Genomic DNA, 22,662 nt, shown 5'->3' on the forward strand with positions numbered 1-22,662 from the left:
TTGTAAAAATGTTTGCATTAGCTTTGTCTCTGTAGTGTGGTTTGAACAGGGAAAGGGAATAATGAGTCATTATTAGGTCTCAACCTATTTTTAACCTGAACTGTGGAAACACTGGAAACTTAGAAAATAGGAGCAGGACAAGACCATTCGTCCCAAATGCACTGCACTGCCACTCAGCAACATCATTGTCAAGGTTTTGTGAGATTAACCCAAATCAATCCATTGCTAAAGGTTTCTGACCTGAAATGCAATCTGAGTCTGGATTTGAAGATTACAAATAACTTCTCAAACACTGTCTACATCTGATTATTTTTGGTTGCTTGACACAGATTTATCCCAGCGGACTACCCGAAAAGCAGATTCAACTTTTAGGGAACATATCGACTGCGTTTAATGAGACAGAAGTCAGCAGCTGGAATATCACTCGAGTTGGGACACTTTCTGCATTAATGAAGCAACAGCTGGAAAACACAACGGTACTGAAAGGAGGAGAATATCCCCATTAAATTATTGTTATCTGCAGAGATATGATAACGAGCTTGTGAAAGATAGCTGAAAGTTACTGTCACAAATGTCTAAGATAGCAGTCTTTCTTGAAGCAAGACCCCTCTGTCCAAGCAGAAAAGATTGAGTAATTTCCTCCAAATTGATTGCAGTCTTTAATTACTGGTAATTACAAACTGTTGTAACTGAGATTTGAGGAAAATAATTCATCGTATAAACCAAAATTTATTGATGAAAATCTTGTCTAAATGGAACAAAAACTGCAGGAACTTGATTTGAATATTGCATTGTTCTAAATATGAATAAATGAGCAAAGAAAAGCAAGCACCTTAAGTTTGTAGGTTCTACTTTGTAACTATGCATTATGGATATATCTTCCAATAGATCATATCCATTGTTACGAGATATCTCCAGTTGGGAGGTGAACTGAATGCCGTTGCTGTGAAAGCTATTGGTGGAGCTAACTTGTGTACTTTGGATGAACAGCAGCTCTCAGCAATTTCAAACTTGACGTGAGTGTTGTACCTTTTCATTGCTGGTTTCCTGTCAAGTACAATGTGATCAATTCGAACAGGATCAAAATTGCTGAATCAACCAACTCTTGTGCAATGTAGTTGTGAAGTCATTGGCCTTTCCTGGCAGACATTGCTTTTGTGCACAATCCAATCAACAGGCTATTAAACAATTGAAAAGCCTCACAACAGCAGCTCTTCCCTCAAGTCACTAGATTATTTCATCAGCCCATTCTAACATGATTTGCTGAATTAATATTGTAATAAAAGTGTGAATTATTTTGGAGATATTTTCTAATCATCCAATTCATAGATGTTATTACACATCCCTGGAGTAGGCGGGAATTGAAGTCACGCCTACTGGCTCAGAGGCAGGGACACTTCCACAGTGCCACAAGGACCCCTTGAGTCATGTCAGAAGATGTGATTTCCAAATTGGCCCACCTCACTGTACCACAATAAATGACTGAGTAAATCTTTGGGCTGGGAATGAACTGTCAGGTGGCGATGCAGAAGCATGAAGGAAAACTAACATTGGAACCTTCCTCCCACAGGGATGCAGGATTTCTGGATCTTTCTCTGTGCGCCCAGTCTAAGAAAGACTTGCTTTATCAATCAGCATTCGCAGCATTGAGGTCTCAGCGAGATAATCCAATTGCCTACTTCCAGCTGATAAAGGCCTATATTGGTGAGTAAAATGATTCAGAAGGAACCTCATCAGCACTGACTTTTGACGGGTGGAGTTTCTGCTGGTCTGATCTGGAGTTCACTCTCACTCACTGTTGGCACCACAGGAACACACTGAAATTCAGGAGCTCAGATTGGCAGAACTTCAGGACCCATGTTTACACAGTTTCTGTCTGAGCAGATAAGATTGAATAATTTCCTCCAAATTGATTGCAGTCTTTAATTACTGGGAATTGTCAAATGTTGTAACTGAGATTTGAGGAAAATAATTTATTGGATAAACCAAAATGTATTGGTGAAAATCTTGTCTCATTGGAACAAAAACAGCAGGAACTTTATTTGAATGTTGCGTCATTCTCACTGTAGTCAGACTGTAATTTAACTTTCCGAGATGGTTAAACATTCAATTGACACGTTTGTGATGGGTTGCTTATATCTTGAATCAGTTAGTTACAGTGCTCTTACATTGAATGAAATCAGCAGAAATAATGTGAATAGATGTGCAGCCAGTGCAGGGAAATAGTGTTAGATCAGGAAATCAGGAATGATCTGTGTAAATAATGGAGTGGGCTGAGAGTTCTGAATGGGGTCTTCCTGCTCCTATTTCTTATGACCTTCTGGATGCCTGGAATCATCTCTGCTGTTTCAGGAGGGAACTGGATGCACTGTTGCAGCAAATCCATCACTTTACCAAGTCTTTGTAGACTGTTGTAAGCCGAGTGCAGAAACCAAAGCAGCACCCATCAAGTGTGGAATGAGTGAGCAGGATGGATGCAGTGTTGTGTCTGCACTCCTGGAGCATCCCATGATCTCTCCCACACTTGTACGTGAACACGGGGAGTGACAGCAGTTACCCACCCATCAGAAACACATCCACGATCAGTTAGGGCCTGATCCCAAGCAATTGTCTCAGCTTCTGTTCTTCAATTTTTTTACCTTTTCTCCTCATTTGTCAATTGTCTCTCTATCGAAATTTTCTCCCAATTTTGTAACATGCCATTGGGCCCCGGGCAACTAAAAATTGTCTCCTTGTCTTCAGGTGGTGCTACAGCTGATGATCTGAGGTTTCTTGCAAATAACAGCATCAACATGGACTTTGAAACCTTCATCGGGTTGAATCCGGAAGAAGTCAGGGTACAATTGTCTTGTTCTGATAATATTTTAGTATAACAGTGATTCCATTTCCATTTTTATGTCTCGTCAAGTCTGATCTTCGTTCTTGTGCAGTGTCCCTTTGAGCCAGAAAGGATACAGCTGATTGGTGCTGTTGCTGTGATCCAGCTGATGATCCCATTGTTAGATCTTTCAGTCTGGCTGCACTTGCTGTCACCCAGGACCATATGCTTTGGCAGCGACAATCTTCAAATACAATTGTGATTGAATCCTAACAAGCATGTTCAAAATAGAAAATTTATCAATTTCTTTCTTGAACCTGTTGATTGATTCTGCCTCCAATGCACTCTGGGGCTGTGAGGTCCCACAGATTCACAACAATTTGAGAGAAGTAGTTTCTCCCTATCCAGGTTTTGAACCTAGCTCCTCTAACTCTGCTTCTTTCTCTTGTTCGAGACTGTGCTACAATTGGGAACATCTGTTCAGCATCCACTTTTTTTCGTTGTGCTTGAGTCGTTTATATCCCTCAAGCAATGCCTCCTCATTTTTCTGAAGTCCAATGAATATGAATCCCTGTGGACATCTGTTGTTAAAAATACATGTAAAGATTATCTCTGGTTCTGTTCTGCTCCACCAGGCTTTCTGCAGAATACCAACAGCTACTTACTGGGACAGCTTGCATTATTAACTATAAAATAGAATATTCTCAGATGGATGTATGATATGTACCTAATATTTGTAGTTACTGTGAGTCACCATGGTTCAGGGGTGTAAATGACTCCCAGCGGATTCATTATGTCATATGTTGTTTCTGTTTCAGAACCTGACTTCCCAGGATCTGATTAACCTGCTTGGAATTAACCTTGGGGATCTTCGGCGTGGCGCGAATGAAACTGTCGTGGTCGTCTGGGTGGCCGCACACCCTGAGTCTGAAGTCAGGAGACTGGGATTGACAGGCGGAATTCCTGAAATTTCACCAGGTAATGGCCTCACTGAAGTCAGGAGGTACCCTGCACAAATACCAGTTGCGTTTTGCTGTGCACATGAAAGCCTCCACAATACGTTTAGAACATTTTTATCTAAACTGTGGGATCCATGGTTTAAGGGGCCTGCATTTACTGTTATGTCAATCAGTTCTGTAAAAGCATGTGTAAAATAATGAGTACGTTGTAGTCTGGAAATAAGGAAGCCGACCAAAGTCAACGTTTCGGAGATTTCATTTTTTCCAGGATCAGTTGTAAATTCAACTGTAGGCCAGATGAATTATTTATCGCCTAACTGAATGTAATGATATCTGACCAATAATGATGGAAAATTACTTGTAACACCATTTAACAAGAATCATCTTTCATTTTCAGAACCGAGACCGACTGATAGGGTAAGGCTGACTCAATAATTTGTTTTCAAATGGGTGAATCTTCAATCCAGTGTCTGGACCATGTGTCTGCAAAGCCAACATTTTGTCTCAATTGCTGTGATTGAAATTGCACAGTGCTTGTTTTTAAACTTGTATATATTATTGGTTATGGGAAATGGTTTAAATTGTTTTTATGACCTACAATTGTATTTACATACATCTATTATTTGCATGCTGCATTCATAGTACAAGTTTAAGATGGTTCTGTATAAAACTAAAATTATGCTTTGTTCTCCTTAGCCTGGTAATACCACAGATAATGGTGAGTCCCTTTCATAAATTTGTTAATTTTGTCAGTTATTCATGCTGAGATCAATCCGACATATTAAGATATCTTTTTCACTTTTCAAACAGAAACAGCGCTGTGCCGAGCTGTGAACAGGTGAGAATTTGTGGAGAAGACCTTTCCTCCAATCAGACCATGTTGTAGTGATCTGCTCAACCTGCTGATAAATGCCTTCAGTTTTCAGGGCAACGACTCAGAGCACACAGTGTCAATGTCTTAGCATTGATGTGAAAACTTAAATCAGAAGTTTGATTGGTTTTAAATAATGTGTCCTGCTTAGTGCACAATCCAATTGTTCTGTTGTTTGTGCCTGAGTGTATTTTGATTCCTAAGAGAAGGTTTATTTCTTTCTCTGCAGTTCTGCTTTGAATAATTTCCTGATTAATGTTAACAAGACCCAACTGTGCAATTTCAACATTAAAGACTATGCATGTGCTCAGGTAAGCTCAGTCATGTTCCACATTTTACACAGAAATGTCTATGGCAGTTTACATTCAAATACAGGAATGAATTGCAGAACTTATCCCACCAAAGACTGAATTGTGTCGATATGATGATGACATTGATGACTTGTTGAACTGAATGAGTTGATTGGCACACTGTTTACACCCATGTCCTCTAATGACATCCAATTCTACATTGTCACCTCTCTCTTAACATCTCGACCCTTGCACTGGGATATATTGGTCTTTAGAACCCCATCTGGTCAGTGCAGTGCTTTTGGGAAGGAGATGTGCCATCCTGATCTGGTCTGGACTACATGTGACTCCAGTCCCACAGTAAAGTAGTTGACTGTCAACTCTGAGCAATTAGGGATGAGCAACACAAGGCTGGCTAGTCCTGCGACACTCACATGCCGTGAGTTAATATCTATATGTATGTGTAAAACGTCATAAGTACAATGAATAAAAGCTTTACTTTTAATGTGTTTCTTTTCAGACTAATCAGCTGCGTTCAGGTTTAAGTAGTGATGCCTTGACAAGTATATTTGAGTGCTTTGTTGGTCCAAAGGCTCTGAACAGGTCAGATGAAATGGCACTGACTGTGTTTGTTCAGAAACTTAACAGAGCCACTTTGAATGAGGCACTGGACGACTTCAACAACAAGGTAAATTGTTTCCAGCAAACATTAAGGACAAAGACGTGGAAATAATCAAAACACAAACAGAAAATGCAAGGAAAAATGAACAGATCTGGCAGCATCTTTGGAGAGAGAAACAAAGTTAATGCTTCGAGTCCCATATGACTCTTGTTCAAAAGAATTGAGTTTCAGATCAGCATTTTCTGTTTTTGTTCCAGATTTCCAGCATCTGCAATATTTTGTTGATATGTGACTCATTACAGTATTTCTTATTTGTCTGAACCCTATCAAAGCTGCAACTTGAGGTCTTCCTGATTTGAGTAACATGCAGCCTGCAGTGTTATTGGATTCATTAAGAGTTTGGGTTTTCCTTGCTGGCCTGTGTTTCAGGTTTGCTTTTACACTGAAAACAGGCGCCTCTATGGCCTTACTGCTGTACAGTGTCAGTGCAGGGGTTGACTATTTGATCAATCAAGTCTGCTTCGCTGTTGAATGAAATAATGGATGATTTCATAATTCTCAACACCATTTTCCTGCATCATCCCCAAATCCCTTGATTCCTGCACTAATTCAAAACCAGTGACTATCACAATCTTGAATATACTTAATGAGTAGACCTCTACAGCACTGTAAAACTATAACAATCTATGTCCCCCACATGTTCCTCCATTGTCGCTCAATCTACTTGATCCAATGCATTCTTGAGAAACAGCCTCCTTTCTTCTTATATTAGAGGTATGGTGATGTGGGAAATTTTTATGAAGACAATCTCGGACAGCTTGCCTTCTGTGTTCCTTAAATTGCCACTATTCCTGAGAAGACACAGGGACTTAAAGCCCCCTGCCCCCAGTATAATTGTGCTGGTGGCATTTACACCTCTCTGTAACTGTTATTGCATCCTTCTCATTCCTTCCCATCGGCAAATCAGTTCTGTCCTTGAACATTCTGAAATGTCCTCTTTCTCCTGTGCTGCAATGCTCTCCTCATCAAAAACCCCAATGCTCTACCTTTCCTCCTTTCCCATCTTTTCTGAATGCTTTGTCAGCTCCTATATTTCACACTTAGCCCTCCTGTTTCTCCAGCCAGCTCTCTGTTATTGCTGCAGTATTCCTGTTCCCATGTGGCAATCTATGACCGTAACTCCCCAATTGACCATAGACTCACTGTTTCTCATACATGCAGAGCGATGCAGTTGTGGATTTCCTTATCTGCTCCTTTTCTCTGACACCACCTGTTAACTTATTCTTCTCTATTTTTGGGCTATCTTCCTCTCTCAGCTTCCTGCACTCTGGTGTTACTTGCCAATATTCCCTCCTGGCTGTCCCACTGCTATTGAGTCAGTTTAAATCCCAGCACCAACAAAACACTGCACAAGGAACACAGTCCCAGCTCTGGTCAGATTCAAACCATCAGGCTTGTACAGGTACCATCTCTTCCACAGCTCATTCCAGTGTCCCAGGAACCCAAACTACAGCCCGCTTCCTACCGCTGTGCAATTGGTATGATGGGAAACCACATGGATCTGGGCCCTTTCAGCTTTGATGTAGATTTTAAAATTTCCACCTATTTTCTGATCAACGTGTTCGGAGCTATTGTGATATAGCTCTGGAGTTGGTGGGACTGAACCCAGGCCCCCTGTCTCAGAGATAGGAATGATATCACTGCCCCACAAGTGAAATAACCCTTTAGAGTCTGGCATCCCATCACCAGTCCCCCATTATTTACAAAGACATAGCCTTTGACAATGAGTATAGTGAAAGCTTTGTAACGTCTCTTGGTGTCATCTTAGGTACAGCGTACCTCGGTTCAGATAGTTGAAGTGTTGTTACAGAATTAAAATATTTTTAAAAAGAGAAGCATGGAAATACAAAGTTTAAAAAGTCTAGAATGATAATAAAGAGTACCTTTAAAAGTGCTCATGTTCGAGTTGCTTTTCACTGAGTCCATACCTGCCGGATGTCAGAGCACGAGGCCTCGCTGCTTCCACACACCGGGCTCCAGCCCACAATCCACCTCCGGGACTGGTGCCCCTCGCCAGCCTGGGCTCGCTCTGCTCCCACGCAAAGCTCCACTTCCGAGATTCGGCACGTGCTCGCTCTGCTCCCATTCCGGGCTCCAGCCTGTGGCTCCTATTCTCTGACTTCCTGCTGGCTGACCTCATGACAGTCACAGCAACACGTTCCCTCCTTTAATTTCTGCACATGTCAATTTCTGTCTTGGGGAATGAATCAAAGGAAGTGTCCCCTTTTCCCTACTGAATGTCCTGGATCTCTTGCCATGTTACTGTTTGTTAGTCTCAAGCTATGCTCTCTTAACTGCTGCCGAGCACTACAATAGTTGTTTGAGGCATTGATCTTCCCTACACCGTGAATTGGTGCATTACTGAGTAGCATCTGAGCTTTGAAGCTGTTCCTGCAATGTGACATGAATCTTCTTGGTCACTAAACTTAAACACATATCATTTCTTGTTTCAGACCCTGAACACATCATTGATTCCATTGATGACAAAGATTACATTCATGAATGCTCTGTGGGAGATTGTGAAGACCAATGAAAACTTAACCAATGCAGATTTCCTGAGGAAATGGTTCCAAGAGAGACTCAGACCTTTCATTGCTGGCATTTCCCAGTCAGTGCTGAACCGCCTCCTGATGACGAACATAACCTGTGATGGTTTCCAAGCTGTGTGAGTGTCTCCTTCTCTATTACAATCATTTATTTCCTTGTGTTTAATTATAACAATGACCCACAGCAAATCTATTTAACTATAAATGACAAGGGAGCACATGTGATTTAAAGGATCCCTATACATGGTGGCGAATCTCAAGAACCATGCTCACATCAGGACCAGGGGATGGTGACTATCAGTATGTCAATGCTTCTAGGCAGAAAGTCATGTGTTTTATCATTGTAATTAAAAATACAGTAAGATCTTGGAACTCATTGAAATATTGCAACTCTCAAGGCTTTGTCAGTCACCTGAGGTATGAGAAAATAACTGATGGAATTGCACTGCAGTAGGAATTAGACCATCTAAAGAAGGAGGTAGTCATTTAACGAGATGACATTTATCAACTTGTTTTGGTGATGATCATTATGAAAGGTTCATTTCTATAATGTAGACACTGGAAACAGCTTTGATTGACTGACAGTAGAGCTGAGCATCGACTGTTGCTCGGGAGGAATTCTGAAATCGTTCTCTGGACAGTTTAAAGCCAACAGTAGATTTAATGTCTCAGAATTAATGTTGTAAATGTTTATTCATCCAGCACCAAAGGCCTGAGCAATGGATTCAGGGATATGCCACGTGGAACAAGAGCGACTGTGCTGAGAGTCTGGATTCTTGGTTACCTCAACGCTTCAGGTAAATCAAGTTGTGAGTCAACAGAACAGTAAATGAAGTTCTGATTCCAGAGACTTGGTGCTAAATAACTCAAGGTGTGTTCTCCTGATTTGGAATTATGTCTCACCTGGTTAGAAGTGATGAGAAGTTGACATTTACATTTGCAAATATGTTTTGTTTTTCTCCCAGAATTCCAACTTCGCTGTTATGAAAACAACAGTTTTGTTCTGTACTTGGACGTCAACTTCCAAAGATTTCGCGAGTTGCTGACTCTATCAGAAGCAATTTTTCTGCTTCCTTCCAATCGTGTTGATGAGGTAAAAGCAAAATCATTTCTGTTCTGGGGTGGGATGTAGATGGCTCTCTGGGTTTCCCGGTCAATATTATTTACCTGACATTACAGGAGTAGCTACAATGACTGTCAAGTTTAGTCGTAGAGTTTGACAACATAGAAACAGGCCCTTCGTCCCACCATGTTAATGCAAACCAACAAATACCGAACTACAGTATTTTCCTGGAGAGTCATAGCGTGTGTCTTTGGTTTTTTTTGAAGCCTGAGAGGAATTGGTGTACGATTTTTGTATTTGGACCCTTAGTTACGTATTTTGGCAGTCAATCATTCCTCAGGAATTTAAGATAGTTTGTTAATTAATGAAAACGCAAGCGGTTTAGATATAGTACATCAATGAAATAAACAGAAAAGCTCTTTAATCTGTGACAGTTATGGATGGTTTATTACACAGAGTGTCGTACCTCATTGAAATTGCGAAGACAACTGTCTGGCAACCACTTTCAATTGTCAGGTCCTGCTGGAGGAGCCTGTTTGTACAGCCTTGGAGCTTAATCTGTGTCAGGGACTTTTCTGAATCCCTCTCGCCAATGGCCATAGGACATTACACACAATGTCAATATCAGCCCAAGCTCCACTGCCCACACATTGCCACCATCTGCCCAGCCCTGCTCATGTCAGCGAACATTGTGTAACTGATGGGCCTTCTGTTTTTGCTGAAGGAATTCAGTACAATTATTCTCAATGACAGAATAACCCTTGCTGGCTTGTCCACCTGCAGCTTATAATCCATATGATCAGAAGCTGATTTATTTCTGAGCACAGCTTAGGGCAGGAGTTGTCAGATAGATTCTATCTTTAACTTGCTTTTTGTCATTTTTTGCTGCTGATTCGATGTAGAGAGACATACGAAGCTGTCTAAGGTCAGTTTATGAAAAGTTTCAAATTGAGAAAAGTAAAGTAAGGTTTCCATTTTTTACAATGGGTGTTATAGAAGTGAAGGTAAAACGTGGGCAATATTCCTGACAAAGCGACTTATAAACTTTGATTGAATAATGTGGCACTGAGGTGTTGTCCTCCCATGTGACTGCCGCACTTGTCCTTTGAAGTGATGTAGCTGGTGGGTTGGAAAGGTTTATGCGCAGCAGTGTGGGTGAGTTACTGTAGTGAATATTGAAGATGGAACACACTGCTGCCACTCTGCCTTGCGAAGGGAACAACTGTTGAACAACTGTATGGCGTGTCAATCAAGTGGGTTGCTTTGTCCTCTTTGTTTTGAGTTTCTTGAGTCATATTGGAGCTGCACTCATCCAGGGAAGTGAAGAGTATTCCTTCACAATCCTCACTTGTGCTATTGAGAACGGTGGAGAGAGTCTGAGCATTTAGGAGACAAGCTTCCAAATTATTGGCTTTCCTTAATGTTTTGCAAACTTAGTTTGATTTAATTTGTGCATTTGATTGCAGCGCACAACCTGCTCCTGGTTATCTGAATGAAACGATGAACTGTGTTTTTTCAGGTATTGAATGTCACTGACCCCAGGGATGTGGCTGATGTTCTGAGTATGCCTGGCTTCATTGACAACAACAATATTCTGACTGCGTTCTTACTCCGTATCCAACCCATTCAGTACCTGGCTGTCTTTGTGGATGAATTCAATCGACAAACCCGAGTAAGTTGCAAGAAAGAAATAAGAAATCTACAGGTGGATATGGACAGGTTCTGTGAATAGGCCAAAAGGTGGGAGTTAGAAATGAACTTGGTTGAGTGTGAGGTTAACCATTTTAGTGGAAAGAATAGAAATGGAACTCATTGTTTAACTTCTGAGTGCTTCATTGCAGAGGAATCAAGGTGTCCTCATATTGTAGAAAACTCGTGTGGAGTTACAGCAGGTGAGAAGGAAGCCAAATAGAATGTTTGCATTCATTGTGAAAGGAATAGTGGAAGAAATAGCACATAAAATAGAGAAACATTGCTGCAACTGTAGAAGGCATTAGTGAATCCTCCCCTCATGTGTTGGATGCAATTTTTCCACCCTTATTTGTCGAAGGATGTATTTGCATTGGAGGCAGTTCAGAGTGGGTTCAGCAGATTGATTCCAGATATATGGAGTATGTCTTCTGAAGAAAGAGGGAGCAGTTTCTGTCTGTACCCTCTTGAGTTTAGAAGGCTGAGAGGATATCGAATTGAGGTATAAGGGAATGAAAAGAAGATGTGTCCTCTTGTGGAGCAACTTAAAATGAGAGATCATAGTTTGAGCCCAAGAAGTCATGATCTTTCAGCAGAGATGAAGAACAATTACTTTTGTCCAATGCTATGGAATCCACTATCACAGAGTGTGGTGATTAGATTTATCTTCTGTTTGATTTCAGAATCAGAATGCAACGCCTTTCTTTCCTCAGAAGTCTAATTGTGGTTGTAAGCAGTGTTCAATCTTAATCTTCACTTCAGGAAAGCTAATCTTCATGACTGGATCCAATGGTAGAATCACCGTGAGGAAATATTTGACAACATCTGTGTTTGCAGCATTCAGTTTTATTTCCTTTTCCCTTTTGCAGGGTAATCTGCCAGCTGCTAATCGAGCTGCCATCATAGAGGGTCTGTGGCCTCAGTTCATCAACAACCTTCCTGTACTTAATGACACAGAGAAGAATGAATGGCTTAACGTCAGACTATCTCCATATCTTCCATTCATCACCACCCGGCTTTTGTCTTCCAACAACACGCTGAGAGTTGGCTGCCTTTCCTACAGGAAAATGTAAGCTCAGTCAAACTTGTTCTGAATATATCCTCAGAGCAGGGAATTTTTATCATGCCCAATGTCATTTGTTCCCCTGGATTAGAGAGCTCATAATGTCAGCAGAGTGCTGCAGCTGAAAGTCTGAGAAATGGAATTCTTGACATTACCAAGACCATTGAATGTCCGTGCAGCTATTGTGGACATGAAGGGGATGGGAGTTGAAAGCACAACATGCTGAGTTCACATTTCAACACCGTGTCCTTTCATCAGAACTGAAGCATAATTCAGAATAAAATTGGTGCAGAAAGAATGTGAGAAATTAGCAAGCGACTAGAAAGAAAGACACAAAACAGAAATGGACTAAAGACGATGGTGTAAGGTTTTTAGCCTCGGTGTTGAGTGCAGAATGCTGTGATGTGCACAATTGGATGACAAAACACGTTCTTCGAGCTTGCTTTGATGCTCATTTGTCCAGTGCAGTTGACCACATTCAGTAAGGAGTGAGGGCAACGGGGATAGTTTAAAAAAGGCGAGATGATTCAGATGGGTTCGCAATCTCGCTAAGGCACTGTTCCCTGAAACATATTCCCATGTAATTTTCCCTCCTCAGCACCTTGTCCAGCAAAATATCACAGATGACTTCATTGAACTGAAACATTAACTATCTTTCTCTTTGCAATGATACTGCCAGACCTTCTGACTTTTCCACCATTTTCTGTTTTTGTTTCATATTTCCAAAGTCTGCAATATTTTTGTTCTTTATGAAATGAATGAAGACACACAGACACACACACAGACACATGTGTGGTCTTGCACAGCTCCAAAAACATGTTAGATTTCTTTTTTTTCTTTGTTTTGTTCGCATAAGCACTAGCATCTAAGACATCAGCTTTAACACTTCAAAAATCAGTCGTTAGGGAGCTCATGTTGTAGAAGTGAAAACAAATACTCTGGTAAATGATACTGCATGATTTCTGGATAGTTACCATTAGGGAACGAAATCCATTCCTAAATTCAGAACTGATTTATATCACTCTTCATAATCCTAGCAGGACAAAATGCAAAAGCCTTGAACTAAATCTCCTTTTAATCTCTATATTTCATGCAGATCATGGCATAGTAGATAAAAGTGGACAAAGAATAATATTAGACATACAGCAAACCTTTTATTAACAGGCACCTGTGGGACCAGAAGTGTGTCAGTTGATCACATATGTGCTGAAGAAGGGCTTATGCCTGAAACATCAATTCTCCTGCTCCATGGATGCTGTCTGACCTGCTGTGCTTTTCCAGCACCACACTTTGAACTCTGCTCTCCAGCATCTGCAGTCCTCACTTTCTCCCAGTTGACCACATACTCTGGTTGATAAAGAGAGCTACAGAATCAATGTATAGCGACACACTAAGTAGTAGAAATGTAATGCAGGAGTTTTGCACCTCTCTGTTATACTTTATTTGCAGCATAAATCACTCAAATAGTAATGCAACTTTGCCTCAAATTAAACCTATCGGCCTGATCATTTTCACTCCCACCCTGAAATGACTGCCCAGATATTGTGAAATTGCAATAACACACTAAAGGTCTGGTGTTTCAAGTATCTAATTTTTGCTGGTTTCTCTCGAGTGCTGGTTCATAAGATCCTGGGTTAAACAAAGTTTGCTTTCCTTTTTATTTAATTCACAAAGCTTGTCGGTTGCTGCTTGCTTTTTGTTGTACAGTTATGAGACCTTCCATTTCCAATACATTGTTTTAACGTTACTCTGTGGAATTGAAGTCTATCTGAAGATGAGATTCTAAAATGTTGTTGTATTTCATCCTTAGTGTGCGAACTCTGAGTGCTCGTTACAGGGATTTTACCTCAAACAAGCAGAAGGAAATCTACAATGGCATCAAAGCTTATCTGCAACAAGGTGACATTAACATACTTTTGGTTCAATGTCTTTGAAATAAGCAGATTATTATTTGTCTGATTCAAGGGAATTGAAAACTCAGCCAGGGTTGTTGCAGCCTATTAATATCCAGAGACCTTTACTGAGGCCTACACCTGAGGTGATGGATGGTGAGTAGAGAATTACAGGAGCAGCCAGGATGCCACCAGTGCACCCTGTTTGGGTTCATACGTGATAAACAACAGAATGGTGTGAGGCTGCAGACAGCTATGGATCTATACCCTACTGAGAGTCATTAAAATGAGGAAGAAAGAAAGATTGTTATAAACTTTACATTGATCCTGGAGGAGAAAGCTGAGATTCTCTATTGTCAGCAGTACCGGTGAAGAGTTTGTAACATGTTTTCAAAAGTATAGCTCTCCGTTTTACTCAGAGTTGATGTGGAGTTTTTGTTTTGCATAACAGGTCCCAAACCCAAATGCTATGATGTGAATGATCCAGTCCTGAACTCCACTGCCTGGTTTGCTCAATATCTGGGATTATATATGAATCAAATTTCACTGAGTGATCTTCAATCTTTCTTTGATAATGAAACACAGGTGTGTATTACCCTTCTTATCTTATATGAATGATTGTGTTCTCTGGGAAACAGACCTTTACTCAAAGATCCAGTTAGGCTAACATCCAATTGCTTGACCAATACATTCCAATATGTTTGGTAATATAGGAGTTTGCTTCCAACAGATGTAATCCCAAGTTTAAATCTAGTATCACACTGATAATGAATCAGCCTATTTGAGATCGTGGCTGAGGAAGTCGTGCAAATTGAAAGATGAATTGTCAACTTCCGATTCATCTAAAAGTGAATTTTGATTCCTACTGGCTTTTACACTGAGAATTTGCCAGTGATGACACTGTGTGCATTTGGTGCCGAGTGTGTTCGCAGTGATTGTGGCTTGCAGCAACACAAGCCAGAACATTTCATTATTTAAAATGTGAAAGAACACTGAATCATTGGGGCTAACAGTTAAATACCTTCTAATCTTTGCACAGCTTCAAGAATTTGTGGTAGATTCTGAAAACCTGGCGCTTCTGGACAATCTGACTCTATCCACTGAAGTTTCAAAGTTCTACCTCCAATTGCTGCTTGCCAACAACCCGAATGTCAACGTTTCAAGGTATATCTTAGATGATGCTTATTTTCCCAACATTGATTTTGAATGGGAAGGTTGAGGACATAATCCTTCTGGAACTGAATCAAGTGCAGAGAATGTGTACAGTCAGATATTTGAGCAGGCATGTGGAGAAGGAGCGGCATTGGCAATTTGGAACAAGTCTGTCAGAGGCCGAAAGGTGAAGTTGGGTTTGATATGGGGGAGATAAAGCCTGAAGACCTGTCAGTTCTGTGAAATGGTCAGCCAGATTTGGATAAAGTTCTTAGTCGTTTGAACTTTGTTTAAAAAGAAGGCAGTTTAGAACTTAATAATTTAAGGGTTAAAACCAACTCTCCCAGTTAGCGAGCAGTGAATCCTGGCAGATGTTGGGACCTGAGGCTGCTTGTGCTGGTGATATTCAAATAGTAAATATTCAAATTACTGATAGCAATGAGTGAAATAGGGCTGGAGAGAAGGAGAGTTCCTCATAAAAGCAAATTACTGTGGATGCTGGAATCTGAAACCAAAAGAGAAAATGCTGCAAAATCTCAGCAGGTGTGGCAGCATCTGTAAGGAGGGAAAAGAGCTGACATTTCGAGTTTGACCCTTTGTCAAAGCTTTGAGAAAGGGTCAGTTAGATTCGAAACGTCAGCTCTTTTCTTTCCTTACAAATGGTGCCAGACCTGCTGAGATTTTCCAGCATTTTCTCACCAAAGAGTTCCTCATCTCTGTGTGGAAACAAGTTCTTTCAACTTGGAAATAAAAGGAATTAATTTTCTGTAGAAATAGGTTGAGGAACATTGTAGAAACTTTGTTGATGGAATAGATGATGATATTCCCAAAAGTGTGAAATGCTATGACAATTTCACTTGGAGCAAACCTTAATGTATCGATGAAGTGTGAGCTGAAGTGAAAGGTGCTGATAAACTTTGTGACTGATGCTCTTTTACAGGCTGCCAAACTCCCTGGTTTGCTTCATTACTGATACTGATCTGCTTCAGTCATTGGACACACAGCAAGTCTTGTCTGTAGTAGCAATAATAAACCAAGTCTGTGGACTCAACGTACAGCCAAACACCACATCCAATGAAACAGCACCAGTTGTAGATCCAACAGATGAACAACTCAGGGTATGTGGGAAAATAATCGACTGCAGAACATTGAACTGCATGCTCTTAAGAACATTGTTACAAAGATGCTTCATGTTAAATCTTGTTTTGGAGAAGTTGGGCATTGAGAGACTCTGTGCTTTATACTGTTGCCTTCAATATTTTTTATTGAAGCCAGCCTGTGCAGAGAGAACGTTTTCTCTGCTTGAAGAGTGTCTTTTTGTGTGTGTTCATGAATATTTATGGAGAAAAGCATTTATGCTTCTATATTCCTGACTGTGTATGTAAACTAATGATTGCATCTTTACCCAGTACGTTTTGTTTTGATAACACACTAATTCTGTTTATGAAAAAACCTGGTTGAAATATATATTTTTTAGAAATCTAATTCAAATTTGGTATTTAATTGGTCATTGTGGAAAATGGAAGAAGTATTTTTATGTAAAATAAAACAAAAAACTGCAGTTGCTGGAGAACTGAGCCAAAAACTGAACTTGTTGATGAAACTCAGTAGGTCTGGCAGCTTGTGTGGGTTGGAAGCAGAATTTATAGTTGGAGTTTAATGTATTGTCAGTATTTTGATGTAGTAATGCACTGAGTATTGAGACCTGAGTGATGGTGCACTATTCCAGCCTCAGTAGGATGAACACAGTGTATTAATGTTCCGCATTCAATTTCTTTCATCCAGGCCTCAATAGCTATCGTGAGCAAAATCGACAACTTCACAGTGAGCACTTTGAATACTCTGGGACAAACAGCTGTTGGATTGTCAGTGTCACAGGTCGGAAATATTGGTGCGGAGACTCTGCAGAATGCGCTGCCAAGCCTGAGTAAAGTCAGAGGCTGGAATGTGGGCCAGGCCAATGCGATTGTCATCAGGTTACTCAGAAATGGCCTCCAGGTAAGAGCTTGATAAATCTGAAATGAATGCATTATATTCATAAATGGCTGAATATCAATGTCGAGAAACAGATCATTGTGACATTTGAGAGGTGATTAGTTTTTTGGTTGGTGACTAGAGGTAATTTTTTTCCCCTTGTTTTGGGTTCAGTTCTGCTGTCAGACTTTTGAAATGCTTGAGAGGCAACTAAAGTATGTTGCCTTTGTGAAACAAACTTGCGTGGATGGAAATTTCCTGTAAAATCCTTTTGAAGTTGTGGTATAGAAGTAGCACCAGTTTAATATTCTCCCACAATCCACAAATATTTAAGATATAATGTATCAAACAAACAGACTTGACCCTGTGACTGTGTATTGACAGTTTTTGATTTATTGCTGCTTCCTAACTAGGTTAATAACCCCGAGAACCTGCTGGGGCTAGGAAGCTTGGTGTCCGGCATTCCAAGTGATGAGTTCCAAGACATCAATCCTCGGGTGTTCATCAACATAATCTCAAATCCAACATTTGTTGAGAATATTGGAACAGCACCACAGCCAATACAAACCATATGTGTTCTGCAGGTGAGTGATATGGATTATACAGACAGTTGAAGCAATATTGGTCCAAAACCCAGATTCTTTTTGACTGCCATATCCACTTATTTAAAATTTAATTCTCTTCTGTAAAGATTGCTTGCACCTCCCAATATTGCTGACAGGGTTTTGTATATCTGGGCTGAAGACCTGTTCTGTTTCATTGTAACTCAGGTGTTGCGGAACGTAGAAGACCCTGTCCAAACGGTGAAGACCATTCCATCTGTTCTAGCCAAAGAGGTCCCACCTGTGCTGTTAAACTCAAACTTAGGCCTCGGTGATGTCAATAACAAACAGTGGGCTCCCAGTCAGGTAATCATTTTGACTCAGTGACACTCAGTAATGATGCTGAGGGAGTTAGAGATATGGTGCAATTCAAAAATGTATATTAATTTAAAGACTAATATAGACATCAGATCAGATTGATCTGCTCCACAGCACGTTTCCTCGGTCAGATTGTGTGAATGTTAACAAAAACCTTTAAGTCCTGTCGAATTATATTTCCATTTTGCCTGGTCCATTTGGTTTGGTCTGGATCTCAATAACCCCAAAAATTCTAACAATGGAATATATCCAATGTCCTTCATTAAAGCAAAACATGCAGCAACCAATACTGTAAACATCTTGCCCATACAATGCTTACAATCACAAGTTTACCCTTTCACATGGACTTGTTCAAAGATTAGAGCAGAATATGTGATCAGCCTGTTCTGTCTGAACTTTGACATACTGATCAGTGCCCCTCTCCAAGCTAGTTGAAGTTTTACTGTGAGTCAAGCTGTTTGTATTCACAAAGAATCTCTGCATTTGCACACTCGATGCTAACCAGGCTCCAGCAAATGGTCAGTTTGACAACAATCAACATCACAGTTTGTCATGTTTTCCACACAACGGGTTTGATCAATCAACTCATGAGGACATGCTCATGTCTCCTTGCAAAGACACCTATCTCTTGCCTTTTATGATTTTTGATGTAAAACTTGCTGTTGTCCTCAGTGTTCATCACTTGTATGTATCGCGTTATCAGTATGGCATTTACACAGCATGACAAACACAAATGCAGCTGTTAAATACTCACATTGTCACATCTGATTCACTGTGTGTGTTTAAACAAAACATCAGCTTTACCAGAATTACTGGAGCAGATCAGTCCATTACTGCTGAGTTACAATGCTTCAGTCTAAACATACATTTCTCCAACTTAACACAAGCATTTTTAAAATCATTACTTGGTCATCAGGTTTCAATGATTTCTCCTTCTCATTTCATTCACCTTCCATTTTCATCTAACTTCATTTTGGCTAACCCAGCAAATGTTCAGTTGATTATTTAGACTTGGTTGTGTGTATTAATGATCTCAATACTTTTCTCCCACAGGCTGCAGTGTTCTTTGAAAATGTGGTCAAAAACAACAACAATTTTAAAGAGTAAGCTATTAACTTGACCAATATATATCTGTTTCCTTGATAAGTTTTCTGTCTCCAACATGATTTGTAGGATGTGTTATCCATATGTGAACATGTATCTCATAGAAATGTTCCTACAAGTCTCTGCTTCACAGCACAAGAGACCTGGGTTCAATTCCTGCCTCAGGCGACTGACTGTGTGGAGTTTGCACGTTCTCCCCGTGTCTGCGTGGGTTTCCTCTGGGTGCTCCGGTTTCCTCCCACAGTCAAACGATGTGCAGGTCAGGTGAATTGGCCATGCTAAAATTGCCCGTAGTGTTAGGTAAGGGGTAAATGTAGGGGTATGGGTGGGTTGCGCTTCGGCGGGTCGGTGTGGATGTGTTGGGCCGAAGGGCCTGTTTCCACACTGTAATGTAATCTAATCTACAAGTAAGATAATCATGCCAATTTGAATGTCTTTATTCCCCATCCATGTCTGTTTTGACTGTTCATATTGTCTCAGTACCTTAGTTTGAAGGAAGTGAAGTGTTTAGAAATTAATGAATGATTCCATGATCTATTTCAGATTCTCACCTTCAGTCCTTCAAGGCTTCAGTTGTGGTGCAGTCAAGGACCTGAATTTTACAACATTTCTTCAGCTTGTTCAAGCAATGAAGGGGAAAGGGGCCAGGTTTGATGAAAGTCAGGTGAGATGTTCCACAGCAATCACATTGGAGACGAGTTTGAGTGTATGACCATACAGTGGCTATTGTTACAGATGGATTTTTTTCATCTCAAATAAATGACCATGTTGTGCAAACTAACTCTGATTGGAAAATCCTTCCCCAAAGATCAGCACTTAGATCAGAAATGTAACCATGAATGGATGAAGGAAATGTATGACAAGCAGGCATGATCAATTTTGACCAAATAACTCATTATGATTTCTGCGTGTGATAAGCTGCTATCAATGAGAGTTCCCCATTCATCTGTCTAATGTCAGACTAACTTATATTAACAAAAGTTCTGACTGGACTTTCAAATGGAAATTAAGCCAAATATTCAATGACCGAAATCTGTGAGTAGCTGATTTGAGTTCAAAGTTTGGCCTGTGTGGCGGTACAATATTGGATGTTGCAACAAACCTGATTTCTGTTCTGATAACATAGCCAAAGCGAATTCCCCTATTTAGCCAACATCGAGCCAAAATAGTAAGGAGAGAGAAATTTCATCAATTTGTTGTGTTTCTGTTCTCAGCATGTTTTGCTGGTTTCTCTTTTCAGCTGAGCTGCATGTCTGCAAGACTAACATCTAATGGAACCACACCAGCCATAGAGAGCCTCCCTTTGGATGTTCTTCTATTCTTCAAGTATGTTCTATTCCATTGCAATGTTCCACGATTGGTTTTTGAATATGTTTAGATGATGCTTATTTCCCAGGTGTAGAAGGATCTTTTTGCCTTTCAAGAGACATATAACCAGAGTCTAATTATCAAACATCTGCAGGAGGCAGATTTTGGACCACTTTTCAAAACTGTAAGATTTCTTCATGTCCTGGTAGCACTATCGGTGTCTTCATTTCACTGGGACAATAAATGGAGGAGAAAGATGAAGTAATATTATCATGTGTTAGACAGAATTGTTCCAGAAGGAGCTGGAAAGTGGCAGCAAATGAGAGAACACTCAACATTGACATTGAATTCTGCTAAGTCTCAGCCATCCAGGCGGAGGTGACCTGGATGGGTGTCTTTTTCAACAATTATTTCGATATGGCGTTTGTAATTTTATGCATATCCTTGATGAATTTGTCTGAGAATGAACTGTTTTTCTGAAACAAGACTGGAACACAGAACAAGACATAATGTCCAAGGCTGATTGAGCCAGCAACATTTCAATGGATATATTTCATGATTTTATTCAATATTTTCCCATCAATGAACATTTCAGAATGAGATGCTGGAAAAAAATCTGAGATCTTTCCCTATTAATCTCTGCGCAGGAAGTGTATGCATGATCACTTGGCAGAATCTGCATTTGCGTCTGTGCTGTCACTTGTAAATAGACTGAAGCTGGGAGAATGAGCACAGGAGTTGTTGTTGATTATGCAGTTCATTCTCCTCACTGTAACCTGAATAAACTTCTGTTTACTTTTGTAGCTCTGTACAGTTCAGGAATTCACCCAACTGCAAAACATTCTTCAAATTAGTTGGGAAATCAAACATTGACATCTTGAGAAAAGAATCAAGCAGAAGACGGAATCTATTATATGATGCCAGGACCTGTTTGGTAAGGATGACATGTTGATATGTCCTACAAAGTGCGAAGAGAAGCCAGTTGTACCTTGTGACCATGTAATTTCAAGCGCAATACCTGACCATTGGTACCTCACGCCATTTGAGAACTAACTCTTCAATAAGATTAAAGGCGAAATGAAAGTTACATTAAATCATTGATAACATTCTTCTCTTTACTAGCTCTGCTGGTTGGTCGAACCTTCTTCCCTTTATTTACTAATGCTAAATCCTTTCAAACCGGTCTGTCTTCACTTTGAGTTTTCTGTGTCAGTGCATTGGTTCGAGTGTGGGACAAACCATTCAGGGTGTTATGTCGTTATGTTGGTGAAATACTGTCACCAACTGAGATGCAGCTGACATAATTGTACATGCACCTTCAACATAACTGTACACATGACATTTTCAATATATCTGTAGCTTCAATAGAGTTAAGGGAAGCTGACAACAATAAGACTTAGTTAAGCAGCCATAGAAACAGTTGGTTGGATGTGGATGTGAACAACGCCATCATGACAGACAACACATATCAATTTTTCAATGAACTGATAAGTTCCTGAAGATCTCTTGTAGTTTGTGAGCAGTAGCCCATGTACTGGGAAGCTGAGAGACTAAGGCTTCTGTGAATGAAGACATATTCCATTCTGACACTTGGTGCTGCACTTTGGGAATTAGTTATTTATCTGCAATGACCTGATGCCCTGTCCACCTCTCCGAACGACTGGGCCGTGTGTACATTTGCTCCCATGTTTGCCAATAAGGCCACATCAGTGACAGAGCCAAAGAAATTTTGCAATAAAAGACCACCTGATCTTCAATCGGTTTCTCATAATCTTGAATTTCCCAGTGAGTTTTATATCTAAGTTATCCAGTCTGAGTTATGGACATGAATGAACACTCCACTGTTCATCAGTATCAGTATAGTGTGTGTTCATTCTGCTGAGGTTACAGTGACTGCAAGTAGAGAACCCCAGAGTCAAAGGAAAATCTCTCTCTGGCAAAGTGAAGAAAATTACCATCATGCTACTTTCTGCAGCTTCTGTAGTCTTCAAGGTGAACTGTATGTTATTTATTTGTGATGCTGCTGTCCTGAAATTGCTCATGTTTCCAAACATTCAGGGAATTTCTGGCAGGAATCTGACAGAGGAGAGTGTGACAATCCTGGGTAAATTAGTGTGTGACCTCAAGGGATCCGTCATCGCAGAATCTGATATTTCCATCTTGGACCCATTGAAAACATGTCGCTCGTATACAGACGATCAGAAAAAAGCCATTGAAGGTCTCCTAAAGAGAGGAGTTAGCAGATACGGGTGAGTGTGAAATGTTCACCTAATTCCATACAGACTTCACCCAGGTTACTCCATCTCTTGCCACTTGTAATGCTGTGAATTT

General features: G+C 40.3%; 1 protein-coding gene across 1 annotated transcript in view; it reads left to right on the forward strand.

Moving 5' to 3' along the window:
- The window catches only part of LOC140464383 (uncharacterized), a 486,266-nt gene that overhangs the window by 274,868 nt on the left and 188,736 nt on the right, over window positions 1-22,662 (forward strand). The window contains exons 155-181 of the mRNA XM_072559375.1: window positions 330-476; window positions 889-1,016; window positions 1,571-1,704; window positions 2,743-2,837; window positions 3,637-3,796; window positions 4,175-4,194; window positions 4,474-4,495; window positions 4,588-4,615; window positions 4,878-4,959; window positions 5,459-5,626; window positions 8,074-8,285; window positions 8,869-8,963; window positions 9,132-9,259; window positions 10,749-10,901; window positions 11,788-11,987; window positions 13,792-13,880; window positions 14,325-14,458; window positions 14,913-15,037; window positions 15,966-16,143; window positions 16,811-17,023; window positions 17,413-17,583; window positions 17,770-17,907; window positions 18,973-19,022; window positions 19,567-19,687; window positions 20,264-20,349; window positions 21,136-21,265; window positions 22,390-22,580. Of these exons, the coding sequence (XP_072415476.1) occupies window positions 330-476; window positions 889-1,016; window positions 1,571-1,704; window positions 2,743-2,837; window positions 3,637-3,796; window positions 4,175-4,194; window positions 4,474-4,495; window positions 4,588-4,615; window positions 4,878-4,959; window positions 5,459-5,626; window positions 8,074-8,285; window positions 8,869-8,963; window positions 9,132-9,259; window positions 10,749-10,901; window positions 11,788-11,987; window positions 13,792-13,880; window positions 14,325-14,458; window positions 14,913-15,037; window positions 15,966-16,143; window positions 16,811-17,023; window positions 17,413-17,583; window positions 17,770-17,907; window positions 18,973-19,022; window positions 19,567-19,687; window positions 20,264-20,349; window positions 21,136-21,265; window positions 22,390-22,580 (3,398 nt within the window). The remainder of the gene's footprint in view (window positions 1-329; window positions 477-888; window positions 1,017-1,570; window positions 1,705-2,742; window positions 2,838-3,636; window positions 3,797-4,174; window positions 4,195-4,473; window positions 4,496-4,587; window positions 4,616-4,877; window positions 4,960-5,458; window positions 5,627-8,073; window positions 8,286-8,868; window positions 8,964-9,131; window positions 9,260-10,748; window positions 10,902-11,787; window positions 11,988-13,791; window positions 13,881-14,324; window positions 14,459-14,912; window positions 15,038-15,965; window positions 16,144-16,810; window positions 17,024-17,412; window positions 17,584-17,769; window positions 17,908-18,972; window positions 19,023-19,566; window positions 19,688-20,263; window positions 20,350-21,135; window positions 21,266-22,389; window positions 22,581-22,662) is intronic.

The sequence above is a fragment of the Chiloscyllium punctatum genome, chromosome 40, assembly GCF_047496795.1.
Source record: "Chiloscyllium punctatum isolate Juve2018m chromosome 40, sChiPun1.3, whole genome shotgun sequence".
Classification (NCBI taxonomy): Eukaryota; Metazoa; Chordata; class Chondrichthyes; order Orectolobiformes; family Hemiscylliidae; genus Chiloscyllium; species Chiloscyllium punctatum.